General features: G+C 41.5%; 1 protein-coding gene across 1 annotated transcript; it reads right to left on the bottom strand.

Moving 5' to 3' along the window:
- Positions 1-292: 292 nt before the first annotated feature.
- On the bottom strand, positions 293-12,665 carry LOC111975340 (volume-regulated anion channel subunit LRRC8D-like). The gene is made up of 2 exons (XM_024003568.2): positions 12,217-12,665; positions 293-6,660 (listed from the first exon to the last, which is right to left on the bottom strand). Coding segments are annotated over exons 1-2 (2,544 nt in total). The 5' UTR covers positions 12,218-12,665; the 3' UTR covers positions 293-4,117.
- Positions 12,666-21,740: the final 9,075 nt, after the last annotated feature.

Below are 21,740 nucleotides of genomic sequence, written 5' to 3'. Positions count from 1 at the left end.
TTATGTTGAGGTGAATCCATATTTAACAGCATCTGTTGTGTAGAACAGCCCAAATGCATTAGGAGATATCTGCAGGTCTGAATCCCAAATTAATGGAAAAGATACGTGCCATATAACTAAATGTGCACCACCAATGGAATGCAAGAAAATAAGAAACCCTTGACTGATTGAAAGGTGCAAAACAATTAAAACTGACCTGGCATGGCCTGCATCCCATTCTGGTAGCCTACAACCATATAAGTGCTTGTAAGCTAGTTCAAATGCTTGAAACATATTGTGAAATCACTAGACATACGGGAMATGGTTTTATTTGAGTATGAATGCGTCATAGGGTTACGAACATGTGTTAAATGTCTGCTGAAACAGTTAAATACTTTACTGACACATTTATGAGCAAAAGACTAGGATATTAAACATACACATGCAGTCATTTAGTTAGCAGCCAAGACCATATTATAGCACATCAATTATGCATAGGAGTTGTCATATCAAGGGTGCACATTTTGGTTTTTGTCCTAACACTACACAGCCAAATCAAATTATCAAAGCTTGATGATTAGTTGATTATTTGAATCAGCTGTGTAGTGCTAGTGCAAAAAACTAAACGTCAACCCCTTGGGGTCCCTAGGAGCGAGTTTGGGAAACCCTGCAATAGTGTTTTATAATCATCCTTGTTGATGGATTCTTCAGTCTGTTCCTTAAGTGTGGTTCTGACAGTACAGTACTACCACAATAGGGGCATAGGTTATATACTGTATGAAATATACATAACAAAAGACCAAAGTAAAAATCGAGAGAGGACTCCCGAAACTGCCACATATCGTTGCTGTCTAATGAAAACCGTATAACATTTTKGAATGTAAAAAATAAAATAAAAAGTACATTTATTGAAAGCATTAACTCTCCTCACTGGACTCTGAACATTTCATGACAAGACAATGTATTCAAAATAGCTTATGAAGTCTTATCTTCAAACACTTTTCAGGGAATAGAAAAAATTACCCTCTTTACCCAATAACGAACATACAATTATGAGAGGTTTTCTTCAGACAGCCATGATATGGACTTTCCTGGATTCAGGTRAAACGTAGAGAAATGTTATGGAACGCCGTTTGGGTCTTTGTGTGTCAAAAAAGATACACGTCAAATAACACTATTTGACACGTTAGATAAGCTTTTAATTTGACATGTCAAATAACACAGTTTAATTGTAGAATGTTGTGTTGGACCGCAACTTCTGGGGTAGCTGACTAGCTTTGGCTTGGTACCTTGCTAACACCAATACAACCAGCCTGAAAACAATGACCAGTAATAACTGCAGTCATTTTTATTATTCTTAGCAATGATTTAGGAATCCTTGTGAGTAATTATTAGCTAGGTAGCCACTTGTTGTTCACCTATTGCAACTGAACTTCAGTTCATGAAAATAAATAGCTAGCCAGCTACTAAACCCTGTTGCCAAAAGCTAACGTTATAAGCAGCCAGCTAGCTTCATGAGGCTCGACCTGACCGGGTTATGTGTTGTGAAKYTAGCCACAATAAGGATTAGGCACAATCGTGGAATTTGCGGTTTGCCTTCAAAATAAAAGTACCTATTTGAAAGTGATGCAGAAGGTTACAATTGGTGGAATCATGCCATATTTAGACTAGATCATGTTAAACAAGGTTGGAATGTGAAGCAATTAAATGGGGTATCAGTCTACTCGGTGACACCCATAGAACACAACTGTGAAGAGTTTACACAAGTATTAGTGTTGTAGCTCTTATCACGGGAGTGTGACTGTGTGAAATCACCATTGCACTGTACAGCTTTACCTAAGGATTGGGGATCAATGAAATGGGGTATCAGTCTACTCAACACTTAATAATTTTTTTCCCAACGTCCTCCTCAGTTATCAGGCTCAAACATCCACACAGTATTATTTTTCCTCTGGAATAGTGTTCAATACACATAGGTTGACAATAAATGTGGCTCAATTCACAGTTTCAGAGTCCCACAATAAGAGCTACGATGCTAATGTTCTCTGTGTGTCACTGAGTAGACTGATACCCCATGTCATTGATCCACAATCCATAGGTAAGGCTGTACAGTGAAATAAGTAATGCCCCAATGAAATTCTAAAGTCTAATACATACAGTGTTATTTCAACAGATTTTTGTCAAATTAACAAATTATTGTCTTTTTATTAAAATTTTACCCCCTTTTCTCCCAATTTTTCGAGGTATCCAATTACTAGTAATTACTATCTTGTCTCATCACTACAACTCCCGTACGGGCTCGGGAGAGACGAAGGTCGAAAGCCATGCGTCCTCCGAAACACAACCCAACCAAGCCGCACTGCTTCTTAACACAGCGCGCCTCCAACCCGGAAGCCAGCCGCACCAATGTGTCGGAGGAAACACTGTGCACCCGGCTCCCTTGATTAGCGCGCACTGCGCCCGGCCCGCCACAGGAGTCGCTGGTGCGTGATGAGACAAGGATATCCCTACCGGCCAAACCCTYCCTAACCCGGACGACGCTAGGCCAATTGTGCGTCGCCCCACGGACCTCCCGGTCGCGGCCGGCTGCGACAGRGCCTGGGCGCGAACCCAGAGTCTCTGGTGGCGCAGCTAGCGCTGCGATTTTATATAACATTCCAAACTCGTTTAGCATGATCTATTCAATTATAGCATAATTCTACAATTTGTATTCATTTGCAACACTATCATTGACATACTTTTATTTTGAAGGCTAACAGCAAAGTTCACTATTGTGGCTAATCCTTATTGTGGCTAGCTTCACATAGATGGGTCCGACCACCATTAATCAAATAAAAACTGTCTTATAAATTAGGGTTATTTTAGATGATACCTAGCTTACTGAAACAGATTATGTCGTTTTGCTATGTTTTTGGGGAAGACATTGTTTGCATCCATGAGCTAGCTAGCTTTTTTTATGACCAGCACTGTACTAGCATCATAGCATATATATCGATGAATCGTTGTGACATATGAAATACAAGTGATAGTGTAATCAATGTGTAATAACTACGTAAAAAAATTATGAACACGTTAAATTATTATGTGACGTGCAGTCATATTCCGGTCCTGATTGGTCAACAAGCTTATTTGACACATCAAATAGTGTTATTTGACATGACAAATAGTGTTATTTGACATGACAAAGTGTTATTTGACGTGTATCTTTTTTGACACACAAAGACCCAAACGGCGTTCCATAAAATGTTGCTATAAAACATGAAGAAAACAAAAGAAAACAAACATAAAATCTCATCAGAACATGTATCCCTCGCATCTATAAATTCTACACCACCATTCTCTGTTCCATAATTAAAAGGAGCATCCATTTTCCTCAGAACATTGACTAATAATTTCGTGGTCTAACACAAACATGGTCGTCATTCTAGAACTAGCCGTCACTCTGGAATCAGACCCTCATTCTGGAACCAGGGATGTAGTCATTACGCCGATTCTGTTGCAAAACATTTCTTAAACAGAAGCAAATGGAATGAAACGGGGAAGGACCTACCTGAATTGTCCAATAGAAACACTAGTTTTAGTTGCAAAATGTTCTGTTTTGCAACTGTTTGGACTAATGATTACACCCCAGTCCATCATTCTGGAACTAGTCCGTCATTCTGGAACTAGCCCGTCATTCTGGATCCATCCCGTCACTCTGGATCCATCCCGTCACTCTGGATCCAGCCCGTCACTCTGGATCCAGCCCGTCACTCTGGAACCACCCAATCACTCTGGAACCACCCAATCACTCTGGAACCAGACCATCAATCTGGAACCAGACCATCACGCTTGAACCAGATCATCACTCTTGAACCAGACCATCACTATGGAACCAGCCCATAACTCTGGAACTAACCTACCATTCTTGAACTAGACCATACTTATGGCTTTTTCCACAGTACCTGGGATCTTCTTTCATAATGAGTGAGCACAGTGCCATTTTCTACCCGTTTAAAACCTAATCTGTTCTTTCATGACGAGTCAGCCCTGAGCAAAAACCTTTCTTTCAGTTCACATGTTGTAATTAAAAACATTGACTGTGGAGAGTTGTCTCATTTTTGTAATCCCATTCCTGTATGGGTAAAGTGACAGTCACTCACACCCCATTAGCAAAGGGCACGTTGGCTTCCTGATTGATACTCTCCTTGATCTCTAGGGGGAGTGAGTCAAACAGGTGGTCCTCCACCACCAGGCAGTTCCTGCGGAGGAGGTGACACTGGCCTAGCTGGGGCGGCAGGCGGTCCAGACAGTTTCCCTTCAGCTCCAGGTTTGTTAGCTGCACCAGATTGCTGATCTTCTCTGGAAGGACGGCGATACAATTGTGTCCCAGACATAGTGTCCTCAGTTTGGTGCACTTAAACAGCTGCTTGGGTACTACCTCCACCTTGTTGCCTGTAATAGCAAAGTGCTGGAGGTTCTGCATGAAACCAATCTCCAGCGGAATTACCACTATGGAGTTGTGGCTAATGTCCAGATACCTCAGCTTGAGCAGGTTAAACAAGGGTACGGGCAGAGATTCAAGTTTATTGTGCGAAAGGTAGAGGGACTCAAGGTTTTTGACATGGCTTATTGACAATGGAATGGTAATGATTTTATTGTGCCACAGTTTGAGGCAGATCAGCCTCTTGAGGTGCTGGAAGCTGATGACCTCCTCAATGGTGCGAATGTTGTTGGATTTCAGGTCCAGCTCCTGCAGGTTGGTCAAACTGAAAATAGCATGGGGTATCCTCTCCAGTTCACAGTTGTGAAGCTCTAGTTCAGCTAGGTTCATCATTTTCTTCAAACTGTTCAGTACCAGGAGTTTAGTACCGTCATTGTGTACCACCAGCTTGATCAGGTGTGGAGAGAGATCTGTTATGTTGGTCGGGACCTTCGTCAAATTGCTTTTTAGATGCAGAATCTTTAGATGCCTCATGTCTCTGAGAGATTCTAAGCCGATCATCTTGTTGTTTTCAGAATTCAGATTCCCGACCAAGTACAGCTCCCTCAGACTTTTCAACAGGTACACCCAAGTGGGGATCTCGGCTACATCCGTAAACTTGACATGAAGGCACCGGAGGTGGTCACGAAGGAAACTAAACGCGGTCTGCTCGACTTTGGCAGGACAGTGGTAGAAGTGTAGCTCCTGAATGTTGATCATCTGGGAGATCTTGGCTGTTATCCTGGCCTCTGGGATCAGCTCCAGCTTCAGGATCTCCAGATCTGTCAGGTCAAAGACAGCGTCTGGCAAACCTGACAGCATGAAGAGATGGAGCTCCAGTTTGTCCTGAGCGTTGCGGGTTACATGCTGTCTCAGTTTCTCGAATGTCCACTCGTGATTCAAGCTGATCTCCCGCAGCTTGTTCTCACTGACTTCAGAGAGGAAGACACCAAAACGCTTAGAGTACAGCTGGTCGTACTGATCGACCATGTGCAAGAGAAACGCAAAGTCGTTCTTCACGTCAGGAATGTCACTGAAGCTACTCTCCTCTCTGACTTTCTCGAAAGAGTACTCCTTGAGAGGTCGTCGAAAGAGCCAGAAGAGAGTGTATATACAGATGAGGCCGTATATACAGACGAGGGAAATATAGCTGACAAGCAGCTTCCTTAACATGAATGCCATGTTATGTGTGCATTGGAATTTAGTGTATCCAGTTAAATGTTTTATGTCAGGCTCACACACATGGTCAAAGTCAATGGCAGCAACAAACGTCATTGTGTAACACAAGATCAAAATGAACTTCACAGTTTTGATCACTGTTTGGGCAACGTAGAGCTTGTAGATCAAATCACTGTCTTCCACGTGGGTACGGAACTTCCTAACCTTTTCAAATAGGGCCTTGGCCTGCTCTCCATCTTTATTGTCTAGTATGGTCATGCATGGGACTTCAATGACAGGCTTATCAGCAGTGAACTTGACCTCAGACTTAGCCAGCATCGGGTTGGACTGGTTAGGACTTCCCTCTTCACTGCTGGTTGAGAAATGTTTTGGCAGGAAAGGGGCACCAGTGAGCCTTTGCTTATTCTCCTCTGAGTCCTCACATGCCGTCTCAGATAATGCCTTGGTCGTCCAAGGAGACTCAAAACACTTCCCCAGAATCCCCACAAAATGCTCTATTTTCGAACAAGTCTTTGGATATTTGAACCAGAAGTTACTGCTGACCATGAGGACGATGGTGTGTATAAGAGCAAGGTATGGGAAGTATTTAGAATACCACGGCAGGGCGACATGATAGCACATCTGATTTACAAAAACATACTGCTGAAAGTCCAGGTTTGTCCTGACGCCTGTTGGCAGAGGCTGCTGTCCAACACCACCAGAATGTGTAAAGTGAATCTGATGAACAACACTATCCGGTAGATCCTTAGTCACTAGAGGAGCGGCGGCTAGCGTCACCCTACTTCCTCYGTTCCCTGACCCAGAACCAGACCCCTCCGCTGGCTGCGGTGTTGTGAAGCCGCTGGGGTCCTCTGAAGCTGGTTCCAGGATAGGAAGGCAAACCACCTGGTCTTTGGTTAACTGCATAGTTCCAGAAAATATGGCCAGCATCAGCATGACGACGCCCAGGTAGTCCATAAAGACGTCCCACCATGGTTTCAGGATCCGATAGGTTGGCTGGATGTCATTCAGGGCGGCTACCTCGGTAAGAGTAAACATCACTGCAACAGAAAGCAGACGTATTAATTAAACAGTGACAATTAAACAGTGACAAACAGAATATACACATGATTTAACAAACAAGTGCAATTAAACCTCCCGAAAATGAATTAAGCCCAAATTGAGAAGACATTTTGTTGTTGTTTTTTAAATCTGCGGGATTTACATTACATTAGATGTCTTGATTAGATTCACTATGGGTCCTAATTTGACTACATGCAATTTGGAAAATCAGTCATCACTGATAAATTCAGATTTTGGCATTAAAAATGCAGAACACACATCATTGAAGAAAAGAACAGTACATCCTCAACACCATGGGGAGGCAGGTAGCCTRGTGGTTAGTGCGTTGGGCCTGTAATCGAAAGGTCGCCGGATCAAATCCCCAAGCAGACAAGGTAAAAATCTGTSTTTCTGCCACTGAACAAGGCTGTTTACCCACTGTTCCCCGGTAGGCAGTCATTGTAAATAAGAATTTGTTCTTAACCGAATTGCCAAGTAAAGAAAAAAAACTTTTGCATATGGCAACATTCCCTATTATGACTAGTATTTTTATGACATAACCTCTAGGCGATCTGCCACTCTTTTCTTTCATTACTACATGAACATTAGGGTTGGTACTGGCCAGGGACCTCAAAATACGATATTATTACGATACTTAGGTGCCAATACCATATGTATTGCGATTTTCATGATWCTATATATATTGTGATTTGATACTGTGATTTTATTGCAATTCAATGTGCCAAACATAATTGCTCACCATACAGTGCATTCGGAAAGTATTCAGTATTTTTTCCTAATCAATCTACACACAATAACCCATAATGACAAAGCGAAAACAGTTTATTTTATTTTTGCAAATGTATAAAATTTAAAAAACTGAAATACCTTATTTACACAACTATTCAGACCCTTTGCTACGAGACCTGAAATTGAGCTCAGGTGCATCCTGTTTCCATTGATCATCCTTTAATGTTTCTACAAGATTTGGATTCCATCTGTGGTAAATAGAATTGATTGGACATGATGTTGGAAAGACACACACCTGTCTATATAAGGTCCGAAAAACCAAGCCATAAGGTCGAAGGAATTGTCCGTAGAGCTCCGAGACAGGATTGTGTCGAGGCACAGATCTGGGGAAAGGTATCAAACATTTTCTGCAGCATTGAAGTTCTTCAAGAACACAGTGGCCTCCATCATTCTTAAATTGAAGAAGTTTGGAACCACCAAGACTCTTCCTAGAGCTGGCTGCCTGGCCAAACTGAGCAATTGGGGGAGAAGGGCCTTGGTCAGGGAGGTGACCAAGATCCCGATGGTCACTCTGAAAGTCAGAATCCAGAGTTCCACTGTGGAGATGGTAGAACCTTCCAGAAGGACAACCATCTCTGCAGCACTCCACCAATCAGGCCTTTATGGTAGAGTGGCCAGACAGAAGCCACTCCTCAGTAAAAGGCACATGACAGCCCGCTCGTAGTTTGTCAAAAGGCACCTAAAGGACCCTTAGACCACGAGAAACAAGATTCTCTGGTCTGATGAAACCAAGATTGAACTCTTTGGCCTGAATGCCAAGCGTCACATCTGGAGGAAACCTGGCACCATTCCTATGGTAAAGCATGGTGGTGGCAGCATCATGCTGTGGGGATGTTTTTCAGCGGCAGGGACTGGGAGACTAGTCAGGATCGAGGGAAAGATGAACGGATCAAAGGACAGAGAGATCATTGATGAAAACCTGCTCCAGAGCTTTCAGACTGAGGCGAAGGTTCGACTTCCAACAGGACAACGACCCTAAGCACACAGCCATTACAATGCAGGAATGGCTTCAGTACAAGTTTCTGAATGTCCTTCAGTGGCCTAGCCTGAGCTCGGACTTGAACCCGATCTAACATCTCTGGAGAGACCTGAAAATTCCTGTGCAGCGACACTCCCCAACCAACCTAAGAGCGATTGAGAGGATCTGCAGAAAAGAATGGGCGAAACTCCCCAAATACAGATGTGCCAAGCTTGTAGAGTCATACCCAATAAGACTTGAGGCTGTAATCGCTGCCAAAGGTGCTTCAACAAAGTACTGAGTAAAGGGTCTGAATATTTATGTAAATGTRATATTTCCGGTTTTTATTTTTAATACATTTGCAAAAATGTCTAATAACCAGTTTTTGCTTTGTCATTATGGGKTATTGTATGGAGTAGATTGATGAGGGAAAAAAGCAATTTAATCAATTTTAGAATAAGGGTGTAACAACAATATGTGGAAAAAGTTAAGGGGTCTGAATATTTTCCAAAGACATTGTATATCCGCTGCAGAGGGACAAGAGAGAGCCATGAGAAAACGAGTTTTGATCAGTGCTGATAACAAATTGGCTTCCTATTTTTTTTTAAAGATGGAGAACCAGCAGAACAACAGGGCTCTGCATTTTATCCAATTTCTAAAGATAATCGACATCGGCTTAGTCATGACATGTTCCACCTAAAACTCTACTTTATTATCTAATCAAAAACTGTTTGTCATTACTGTCTTTGTCTTGCTTATTTTGGTGATCTCTAGCTTTATACCTACCCTTCATCATATGAAACTTATTTGGGCTTTGATGTGACTAACCCACGCGTTAAGAACAAACCCAAAGCCTTACTAAAACCCAACAGCCAGATAGAAAAGATGGCAGGGGAATTAAGAATGTCTGCCTTGCAAAGAACTGCAAAAAAAAACAAAGGGTGGTCCCTAATGTTGTCCTTTGAATAGAGACCTGGAAAGTAAAGTGAACAGCCAATCAGTCACAMGTTTGCTATAGGCAGAGTACTCTGTAGCTAATTTGTAAATATGTGCATTTAAGCTAATTGCGGTCTCAAACATCGTATTTGTCTAATTGATCATATTGTCTTCAAACAAATAAATACTTCAATATAATGACTATATCATCTGAGATCCTTAAATTCTGATACCCTATAGGATAATTCAACATTCATTCTCAAATGTCATTATTGGGTACCATCATCTTTTAACCTTAATAAATACAGTTTAGTCTCACTGAGTTAAAATCCATTTTGCAAGAGAAACCTGTCCAAGATGGCAGTAGTCTTGGAAGTGAACTGAATACACTCTCATTCATAATACTGTAGCGAAAGGCAGTGCAGTAAAGGGAACCCGGGTTTGCTAGCGTGAAAGGCAGACACCCTACGCATCCTGCAAATAGGGTTAACCTCCTTGGTGGGAATTGTAACATGGCTCATAGAGCGGGGATCGCTACACTACCCCCTCACAATGGTAATGCATGTCTCCGTGCTTCAACTACTCAGCCTCCTCACACGTCCAGGTAGTGCGTTCCGATGGCCTCACAGCCGCCATCCCACTTCTGGGAATTGTAACATGGCTCATATAGCAAGGATCGCTACAATACAATCCTTTGAGACCTGCTGTCCAGAGTGATGCACTCTTGGCCCATGTTATCACCTTCAGTGGTTCATCATTCATTCATCCAGAGGGTAACCTATCGACACAGCCTACAGAAATAACATGCCACATATTCCCTAGTGCCGTCATAATACCAACAGATGACCAATGCCCTAAATGTCCTTCGGCTTACCACAAGACTAAGGATGTGTCCCAAATGGCACCACATTCCCTATATAGTGCAGTACTTTTGACCAGAGCCCTTTGGGCCCTGGTCAAAAGTAGTACACCCTATAGGGAACATCTGTGTATAATTGCTCTAGCTAGCCTTTCTCCACTGCATATAAATGTGTAAAAGACAAAAGCAGAGCCCACTGACACCATGCCAGAGACAACTAGTGACTAGCACAATGCCAGTGTGTTTTTATGAAGGTCACACTTGTAAGCAGACTAGACTGTGGTTTAGTTTCAGTCAAATGTGGTTAAGGGTGTTGGTGGAAAAGTCATGTGGATGCAAACGTCAGTTTTCCACATCCAAATCTGCTCAGACAAAATGCTGAAATATAATGGATATCAACTGGTACAAGTTTCTGTACTTCAGAGGCAGTGCAAGTTGGGGATCAAGTTGTCACCCTATTCCCTACACAGAGGCTCAGATGTTGGGGTTGCTTTAAGACGGAACTGAACTCCTGAGTGAGCAGAAATGTAGACAGTACACTGTGTACTTGTCCCAGCTTCAAGATTTGGTGATGCATTTGTTATCGTTTACCTTTAAACATTGGTTGAGAACACTTATGTTGTTATAAATTGGAGTGGCAGGTATCATAGTGGTTAGCGCATTGGGCCAGTAACCGAAAGGTTGCAAGATCGAATCCCCGAGCTGACATGGTACAAATCTGTCGTTCTGCCCCTGAACAAGGCAGTTAACCCACTGTTCCTTGGCTGTCATTGTAAATAAGAATGTGTTCTTAACTGACTTGCCTAGTTAAATGAAATAAAAAAATGTGCAATTAACCATTTTGCAACTAAAGCAGACATATATTCCAAGTTCAAATAAACCACTATGCCAACTCTATATTTTCAGCTATATTGCCAGCTGTGCACAAAAGGGTTAAGACTAGAACAGCAGCTGGGAGGATTATGCCTAGTTATGTAGAATTTGGCTGGCATACTGACTGAAGACCTAAGCTAACCTCAGTATGGACATTTTCCAAAGTAGGTCAAGTGCTGAAGAGCTATGAAAGAGTCACTCATTTGTCAACAGATAATGATTGGCATCTAAAACATCCAATCAGAACACTCAGTAGACCCATTGACATGAAATGAACCATATGATCTCCCAATGGTGAGCATTATCACACTGAGGAAGGCTATGATTTGCTGGGCAGATCACTACTCTATCCAGCCTCTTGGTTTCACGGATAGGCTACTGTGTTGTGCAACATGCCCATATTTTAAACTGAGCAAGCATATGCACTAGATTGTTGCATGTAATTGATTTATTCGGATCCCCATTAGCTTTTGCAGAAGCAGGAGCTATTCTTCCTGGGGTCCACACAAAAACATAAAACACGACAAGTAACAAAACACTGATACACTGATAGGCAAGAGCAGTCACACAACCAAAATGTAATGAAAATCTGTTCAACGCCTGGGTAGGTGAGAGGAGAAATTGACATTTGAACTTCAGAGACAGTAAAATATTCATATTAGACCTACCATAGATCCAATGTCTTATCCTGAATAAAAATAGAACTTCATGTCAACTATTTAGTTGTAAATATAACATAGGCAGTATAATGCTGATGTAGTATTCACAAATATATGGGACATGCAAAGCATTGATAGAGGTAGCCTATAGCGTTTTAACATCAGCTGGGGCTTTGTCCCAATGTTCCAATTCCACAGCATCCCACAGTCAAAAGTGGCCATATTTGCGGTAGTTACGCTGTTAACTGGGTTTCTCAACATCGTGGAGTTGATAAAAACTCGGCTACACTACTGTAGGCTACTGTATTCACAAGCTGCTGGACCACATGTAAGGACAGTAGTCAGATTTTAAATATGCCTTGTTTACATTGCCATGTGACAGAAAAGCTAAACACTGCGTTATACATCAGCTACTGTAGGTTATATGGTTCCTATATAATGAAGAGCTTCGGCTACTTACTGTGTTCCAAAATGGGATCAGTACGCCGACAACTGAAATTGCATAGGCTACCCACCACCTCCTCCTACATAGAACATATTGTTCACCAGCGCTACTGTAGGCTACATAGATTTAATTAAAAGTCCAGTAGCTGTATGTGCCTATGTCGATTTTAAAAATGTATAACACATAGCGTGGTAAATACATCGCCGGTTTAGTCGACCAGACTGGATATATCCCACAACATCATCGATGGCGCACTGAGCGCATGCACTGGCTCTGGCTCAGACTGGCTGACACGGGATGCGCGTGAGTGGCCTCCAAATGTGACACAGCATTTTCCCTCCTCGCTATAGCATATTGATAGCACTGCGAATGGATGATGTCTTATCCAGCGTATTTGAACTATATCCAAATAGCACAGTTCAATGCACATTGCCCAAGGTATTAGGATAACATCCACAAGCTATTTCTACGCGGTCCACTTGGATTCGTTTACCCCAAAATCCTATAGCGCATGTACGGAATTGCTCAATGCCGATTTGGGAAATAAATCTCGGCCATTGAATGTCCTGTTTGAGAGTGAAATGGTTACACAACATGCGTTCTATTTTCAATTTCGAATGTATAGTTTGTGCTTTACACGAGGTAGCCTACGGGAGCGCCTATTGCGCGCCTGAATCTGCATTGAAATATGTTCTGACACCTCGAAGTACATCTCTCTTTGCGCTATGAGACTCTTGAGTCGCGCCAGCCAGGCTATGGCGGAGGACGTTGCAAATAGAAATGGTTTTGGCCAACCAAAGATGATGGATAAATAAAGAGTTCACTCAGTCCGTTTACCATTGAATAAAAGTGTCACTTCCGGTCTACTTAACGGGGTGGGTCTCCCATAGACACCAATGCAAAAGCAGCTGGGTCTGGTCTACTTCGTAAGTTGTTCATTGGCTTTCATTGAACCAGAAAAAAGCAGCGAGTGGAATATTTTAAATCCTCTTCCGTCTCTGAGGCTAACGCTCGATAGAGCGTATAGGCTAGGGGTAGGCAACTAGATTCAGCTGCGGGATCATTTTTGTCGGAGCGGATGGTTTGAGGGCGGGTGTGATGAGATAACTCKATCCGGTGGAATACKACGATACAAGCGCATATTTCAGAGTGCTCCGTAAGCCACATCTCAGTGGGCAGAGCTAGGCATGTTGGACTGGGACACCGAAGATTTTTATAACTTAACCAAGATAGACCACAGCCTGTCGTTTCCAATATGAACAAATTAGTCAAAGTTGACAGATTAGCCAGCATCCAGGAGTCGCCTCTACACTGTTGATGTTGAGACTGGTGTTTTGCAGGTACTATTTAATGAAGCTGCCAGTTGAGGACTTGTGAGGCGTCTGTTTCTAAAACTAGATACTCTAATGTACTTGTCCTCTTGCTCAGTTGTGCACCGGGGCCTCCCACTCCTCTTTCTATTCTGGTTAGAGCCAGTTTGCTCTGTTCTGTGAAAGGGAGTAGTACACAGCGTTGTACGATATCTTCAGTATCTTGGCAATTTCTCGCATGGAATAGCCTTCATTTCTCAGAACAAGAATAGATTGACGAGTTTCAGAAGAAAGATCTTTGTTTCTGGCCATTTTGAGCCTGTAATCGAACCCACAAATGCTGATGCTCCAGATACTCAACTAGTCTGAAGAAGGCCAGTTTCATTGTTTATTTAATCAGAACAACAGTTTTCAGCTGTGCTAACATAACTGCAAAGGGGTTTTCAATTAGCCTTTTAAAATGATCAACTTGGATTAGCTAACACAACGTGCCATTGGAACACAAGAGTGATGGTTGCTGATAATGGGCCTCTGTACGCCAATGTAGATATTTCATTTAAAAAATCTGTAGTTTCCAGCTACAATAGTCATTTACAACATTAACAATGTCTACACTGTATTTCTGATCAACTTGATGTTATTTTAATGGACAAAAAATGTGCTTTTCTTTCAAAAACAAGGACATTTCTAAGTGACCCCAAGCTTTTGAACAGTATGAGAATTTTATAATGCAACAAAATAACTATAAAATAAAGTTTCCCTGCCGGACAAGGATTGTCCGATTTTGAAGATTAGCTGAGCTAATTTCCTGGTGGTGTAAATAATTGTAAATTATGTATTGTAAATAAGAATATAATATATTTTCTCAACATGTCACGCCCTGGCCAAAGAGAGGCTTTTATTCTCTATTTTGGTTAGGCCAGGGTGTGACTAGGGTGGGCATTCTAGTTTCTTTATTTCTATGTTTTGTATTTCTATGTTTTGGCCGGGTATGGTTCTCAATCAGGAACAGCTGTCTATCGTTGTCTCTGATTGGGAATCATACTTAGGCAGCCTTTTTTCCTTTGGTGTTTGTGGGTAGTTATCTTTGTAAGCTTCACGGTTGTTGCTTCATTTCTTGTTTTGTTGACGACATTTACAATAATAAAAGAAAATGTATGCTCACCATGCTGCACCTTGGTCTCCTTCCGACGACGGCCGTGACAAAACACTTCTACATTAATGTGGATGCTAGCATGATTAAGGATAATCATTAATTAATTGTGAATAATGATGAGTGAGGAAGTTACAGAGACATGAAAATCATACCCCCCAAAAAATGGAGTCACAAGCTTGATTTAGTCCTTTGGTGCTAGGACTATGGCACCAAATACTACGCTTTTGACTACTTTTAGTGAATTTGTCCAAATACTTCTGGAACACACACACACACACACACACACACACACACACACACACACAGTTAAAGGTGTAATCCATAAAATGTCCTGTTGCAAATCCATCCCTTGACGGTAGACGACTTAAAACATTTTGGTTGTATTACATTGTCATCCAAAACTAATGTTGCATTGTTTGGTCTTCATAGGAGACTTAGGATAATTTATTTTAGGCCTATATAGGTTAAGTAGCTTTCTCAACGGGATTGTTTTGCGAAACCACTCAAAAAAAGTGCCCTTCAGGCAGCTCTTATACACACAGACACTCACCTGTGCTGCAGGGTAGGTCGATTCCTCAAGATCATATGCACTGTACCTAGGAGCCATGGCATCTGCCTTTTACCCTATCTACAGAGGACCTGGTTCACTGCTACCATGCTTACCAAGCCGTTAAACACATTAAATAATGCACAGACCCCAAGGACTCCACAGTACACAGACATGGAAATATAGAGCTATTCTTAAAACAACTGCAGCAGGTAGTGTTATGGTTGGTACATGTTTTGACAAGCAAAGAGGAACTTCAAGATTATCTGGCCAGGTAGCCTACTTAGCTGCAATCAGTCCATGACAAGCCGTGACATTTCAAGGCATTCTTTTCTTACATCAATCAGTCTCATGTTACATTCAATTACTGTTTTGCTTCTTTACTCACCAATTGAGGTGTCTTTTGATTCGCGACCCACCATAACGGTTGATCGGTAAAAAAAACACACTGACCAATTGGTATGGCTAATACTGTGTCCTTATGCTGAATTTTAAAAATATTCTCAAAGATTATAGGCTATTATTAAAAAAATATATACAGTACCAGTCAAAAGTTTGTACACATCTACACATTCCAGGGTTTTTCTTTTTTTAAACTATTTTATACATTGTAGAATAATAGTGAAGACATTAAAACTATGAAATAGCACATATGTAGTGACCAAAAAAGTTTTACACAAATCAAAATATATTTTATATTTGAGATTCTTCAAAGTAGCCACCCTTTGCCTTGATGACAGCTTTGCACACACTCGGCAATCTCTCAACTAGCTTCAAGAGGTAGTCACCTGGAATGCAATTCAATTAACAGATGTGCCTTGATAAAAGTTCATTTGTGGAATTTCTTTCCTTCTTAATTCCTTCTCAATAAGTTGTCTTCCTTCTCAATCAGTTGTGACCGCTGCTCCCGAGTGGCGCAGTGGTCATAGGCACTGCATGATAGTGCAAGAGGTGTCACTGCAGTCCCTGGTTCAAATCCAGGCTGTTTCACATCCGGATGTGATTGGGAGTCCCATAGGGCGGCACACAATTGGCCCAGTGTCGTCGGGGTAGGCCGTCATTGTAAAAAAGAATTTGTTCCTAACTGACTTGCCTAGTTAAATAAAGGTTAAATTAAAAATTAAAAAGAAAATWAAAAATCGTGACAATGTACTGTAGGGTGGTATACAGAAGATAGCCCTATTTGGTAAAAGACCAAGTCCATATTATGGCAAGAACAGCTCAAATAAGAGGAGAAACGACAGTCCAGGTCAGTCAATACGGAAAATTTCAAGAACTTCGAAGGTTTCTTCAAGTGCAGTCGCAAAAACCATCAAGCACTATAATGAAACTGGCTCTCATGAGGACCACCACAGAAAAGAAAGACCCAGAGTTACCTCTGCTGCGGTTCTAAAACCTTTGATCGGTAGTGTATGTTAGATTGAAATGCTGTGTCTCTCAACATGTGGGAGGAGAGGGTGGTGTTAAGAAGACAGATTTCAATTTCTAATAACATGGAAAATAAAGTAGCTATCTATCCTGTGGATGATTATTATCAATACTGTGCCTATGTGCCATTCAGAATGCCACTATGTTCTCTGTAACATGCCCTTAATAGAACAAGCCGTGTTCATGGGCCAAAGAAATGCTGCATAGCACAAATATAGCCATTGTCTTGGACTGGGCAGCTTGCCAGGAACATGGAACAAAGAGAGGTTGGAGCACTTCTGTTGAATGAACAAAGGCCAAAGTTATGAATCATTATTTTATTTTGGATGATCATTAAGAGTATTCAGTACAGATGTAGGATCTTAATTTGAGCCAGTTTGCTACAGCAGGCAAATAATCCTACAGCATCAGGAAATGTGAACTATTATGTGGATTTTAATTAATGGACATTTATGTTGGGGTTGATACATTTTTCGTAAGCGAAATTCAAGTCTGAAATTTGAAGTGGAAATTACAAACTTCAGAAGTATTTTAAAAACTCAAAATACACTACAAGTTTAAAATGTCCTGCCTTGGGTTGATGAAATTAAGATCCACCATCTGTATAACAACAGCTCTATTTCTTTAGGTTAATAGGCCTACATGTAGGCTACTGCACTTCCGGTCAGTTCTTTGTCTTCTCAGTCCTGCCGCTCTGAAAGAATCTGTCTTGTTAATTCTTAATTATATACAGTGCATTCAGAAAGTATTCAGACCCCTTGACTTTTCCACACTTTGTTACGTTAAAGCCCTATTCTAAAATTTATTAAATCGTTTCCCACCCTTATCAATCTACACACAATATCCCATAATGACAAAGCAAAAACAGGTTTTTATCAATTTTAAAAGATTTATTTAAAAGATTTAACTGAAATATCACATTTACATKAGTATTCAGACCCTTTACTCAGTACTTTGTTGAAGCACCTTTGGCAGCGATTACAGCCTTCTAGGGTATGACGCTACAAGCTTGGCACACCTGTATTTGGGAAGTTTCTCCCAATCTTCTCTGCAGATCCTCTCAAGTTCTGTCAGGTTGGATGGGGAGTGTCGCTGCACAGCTATTTTCAGGTCGCTCCAGAGACGTTCGATCGGGTTCAAGTCCGGGCTCTGGCTGGGCCACTCATTGACATTCAGAGACTACTGCGTTGTCTTGGCTGTGTGCTTAGGGTCGTTGTCCTGTTAGAAGGTGAACCTTCACCCCAGTCTGAGGTCCTGAGCGCTCTGGAGCATGTTTTCATCAAGTATCTCTCTGTACTTTGCTCCGTTCATCTTTCTCTCGACCCTGACTAGTCTCCCAGGCCCTGCCGCTGAAAAAAAAATGGTATTGGCCAGATGATGAGCGGTGCCTGGTTTCCTCCAGACTTGACGCTTGGCATTCAGGCCAGATTTCAATCTTGGTTTTATCAGACAAGGGAATCTTGTTTCTCATGGTCTGAGAGTCCTTTAAATGCCTTTTGGCAAACTCCAAGCGGGCTGTCATGTGCCTTTTACTGAGGAGTGGCTTCCGTCTGGCCACTCTACCATCATTGCCTGATTGGGGGAGTGCTGCAGAGATGGTTGTCCTTCTGGAAGGTTCTCCCATCTCCACAGAGAAACTCTGGAGCTTTGTCAGAGTGACCATCGAGTTCTTGGTCACCTCCCTGACCAAGGCCCTTCACCCCCGATTACTTACTTTGGTCTGGTGGCCATCTCTAGTAAGAGGTGGTTCCAAACTTCTTCCATTTAAGAATGATGGAGGCCACTGTGTTCTTGGGGACCTTCAATGCTGCAGACATTTCTGGGTACCCTTCCCCAGATCTGTGCCTCGACATACTCTTGTCTCGGAGCTCTACGGACAATTCCTTTGAACTCAAGGCTTGATTTTTGCTCTGACATGCACTGTCAGCTGTGGGACCTTAAATAGACAGGTGTGTGACCAAATCATGTCCAACCAATTGAATTTACCACAGGTGGACTCCAATCAGGTTGTGGAAACATCTCAATGATGATCTATGGAAACAGGATGCATCTGAACTCAACTTCGAGTCTCATAGCAAAGGGTCTGGATACTTATATAATTGTGTAGAATTGCAGGAAATTAGCTTTAAAATATTTTGAACAGTTTGGGGTTACATGTGTTGCGAGGTGGGGGTTTGTTACTACACTGCATAATGACAATATTCATCCTGACCTTTGCCACCTAGGACTTTTGTGTGACCAGACCTTCTCAAATAGTAATTGAGTACCCCTGTAGTAAAGAATTTCCCTCAGACACTTGAACATGGCTATATTCAAAGCACAACACTGCCACCTAGGGTGCAACTTTGATTCCACACACAACACTTGGTTTACTTTCTCTGAGGGAAACCAGGAGTGCAGCTATACATGAAATGGGATGCAACATGGTTTATAGGTATAGGATAACACAGACTACAAAATGTTTGTGCCACATTTAAAGCAGCTGCCATCTGGCTGTTTTTATTAATCAACATGAAGAACCAAACACAGCAAAGATGATCTGATAAAAAAATATGTACAAAAGATATGCCTTTTTATTATCTTTCTCTCATTACCATCTGTATTAATATGGTTGGAATATTTAACATTAGAATATAACGCCCTAAATACGGTAGGGATACTGTTTTTATAAATTAAGATAGCAGCTAACCATGGCACCTTTGCAGTGATCTACAGCTCTGATTATGATACACTGTAATGTCTAAGACGTGGACTTTATTGTTCTCTCTATCTATAAGGCGTGTGCAAAATATGTTAATTACAACATGGCTGGTCTTTTTTAGCTTGTGTAAGCTGTGACTAACTAAAACTAGCTATCCCTCCTGATAAATATGGTCTTGCCACAGGCTATTGACAAACAGTTACAGCTGAGTCCACATTTCACTTGTAGCCAACTACACTGTTATATAAAGCACTTTCATTATCCGAGTACTACATAATATAGAGACTGAGTAGAAAAGTTATTTCAAAAAACATTTTAGTATATCTATTTTAGAATATCTTTGGACAGTAAATTAAGTCCAAATATGAGGCCCTTCAGGATAATACATTCGATATTTTGATTATTGTATATATTCAATCTTTCTGATTATAGGCCTACATTCTATCCAGTGTATGTTCATTGAAGCTTGTGCTAGACACTGCATAATACGGTATAACAAGTGTAATAAGTAACAATATCAACAATACAAGAACAAGCAATCCTGTTGTTGAGTTCCTCTGATAGACAGTATTCCTTAGCTTGGTCCCAGATCTGTTGTACTATCATTCCACAAACATTATGTTTGGCATATGACACAGAGTACAAGGAGTCAAATCTTAGCACAAATAGACGGGTAGCCAGGCTAAGTATTAGTGATGCGCGGGTTGACTCATAACCCGCAGTCCCCGCGGTTATATCCGCRGGGTGGGTGGGTTTAGGGTCATGAAATATTGTGCGGATGAAGGGTGGGTGGGTAGCAGGCGGCTTGATTAAAAAGAAAACAATACCTTAAAAAATCTGAAAATGTAACCTATCATTCTTGTGAAATGTATATCTATAGGCTACATTGATGTTTTTCTTTCATTATTTTAGGCTATCTGGCATTGGTGCATAAGCTTAATCTTTAGGGCCTAACTGTAGCGTACCAAATAGCCTACACGGCAAACCCCAAATGCACTTGGGAATGGGCAGAAAAAAAGTTAACATCTATCCATGGAGGCAAAAAGGCCAATGTCGGGCCTTGATTTCAATAGGAGAAAAGCAGTGAAATGGAGAGTTGAAAATAAAGAGAAGAGAGAGCCAAGAAAGGTAATGTTTGGGAAAGAATTGGTGAAGTGTTTAAAGAGGATGATAGCGGTGCTGGCAATGTTGTGTGTGGTGATTGTGAGGCGCTATACAAATTCCACAGTCACAAGATGGACTTCAAATAGGCCTATGGCACGTCAAGGGAACTGTAGCCTACTGTTCAGATGAGTTAAATGTAAACTGAAATCTGGACACTGACTGTAAGTCTATAACCTCTCACATAGACTTAATATTAATTAACTCCTGCAGAATTAAGCATTTATTTAAGTAAAATGATACATCAAATGTAAGCAAAATTTGAACTTGGGAACAAGAGTGGAGAAATTAGATTTCTTTCAGCATCTTGAGAGAATGTGAATGCGCAGTTAGATAGTGTCTGTAGAGGTGATATCTTTATCATAAAAGTTGACAGTAAGCTATTTCAACCACATAAAATATGCATCCAAGCTGAACTGAAATCTTCTCAGAAACATGTTGGGTCATTTTCACACTTTTCTATTTCCTTAGAACCGGTCAAACTGATGTCATTTGGAGATGTTGCACAGAGAATCTTTTTTACCCATGTCAACTAGATTGAAGCATTATTTCTATCAATGTATGACATTATTCTGGTGATCAAAGGTTTATTTAGTCTTCTAGGGCAACATATAGGCCTAATGACAAGTTGAATAACAAATAGCCTACCAAAATGTTTGAAATTATAAATCCAAGATGGCGTAGCAGTCGGACGTGTGTTTGTCTCTGTCCCATGTAAATAGCCGGTTTCGTCTTTTTTTTCGTATATATTTTTAATCTCACTTTCCACCTATGATCTAAATATACTTTCCCGCAACCCGCCTCACCCAATGTGATACGGATCTGCTATTTTTATACGTTATAACTGGAAACTCCATCAGCAGCTAGCCAGCTAACTAGCTACTAGCTAGTAGTAACTGTTAGCCACGGCTAGCGGTCTTCACCTTCAGCTCGGACACCAGCCAGCTTAACAGCTGATATCAACCAGTTTATTGCGCGATATCAACCCAGAGCATATCAGACTGATTTTCTCCACCACATCACCGGATTCCTGACGCAAGCTCTGGACAATTACACCGGATCATCGCAGCTAGCTAACTGCAACCGAGTAGCTACTGCTGGCTAACGCCTCTGTCCCGAAGCAAGCACCAGTTAGCCTTGAGCTAGCCTCGAGCTAGGCCCATCTGCCGGCTAGCCGAAGAGGTCTACCAGCGAATTCTTGGGCTACAATACCTCTTTTTGCCAATTGGACTGGAC

Source organism: Salvelinus sp. IW2-2015, linkage group LG16, assembly GCF_002910315.2.
Source record: "Salvelinus sp. IW2-2015 linkage group LG16, ASM291031v2, whole genome shotgun sequence".
Classification (NCBI taxonomy): domain Eukaryota; kingdom Metazoa; phylum Chordata; class Actinopteri; order Salmoniformes; family Salmonidae; genus Salvelinus; species Salvelinus sp. IW2-2015.
This window is presented reverse-complemented; position numbering and strand designations above follow the sequence as displayed.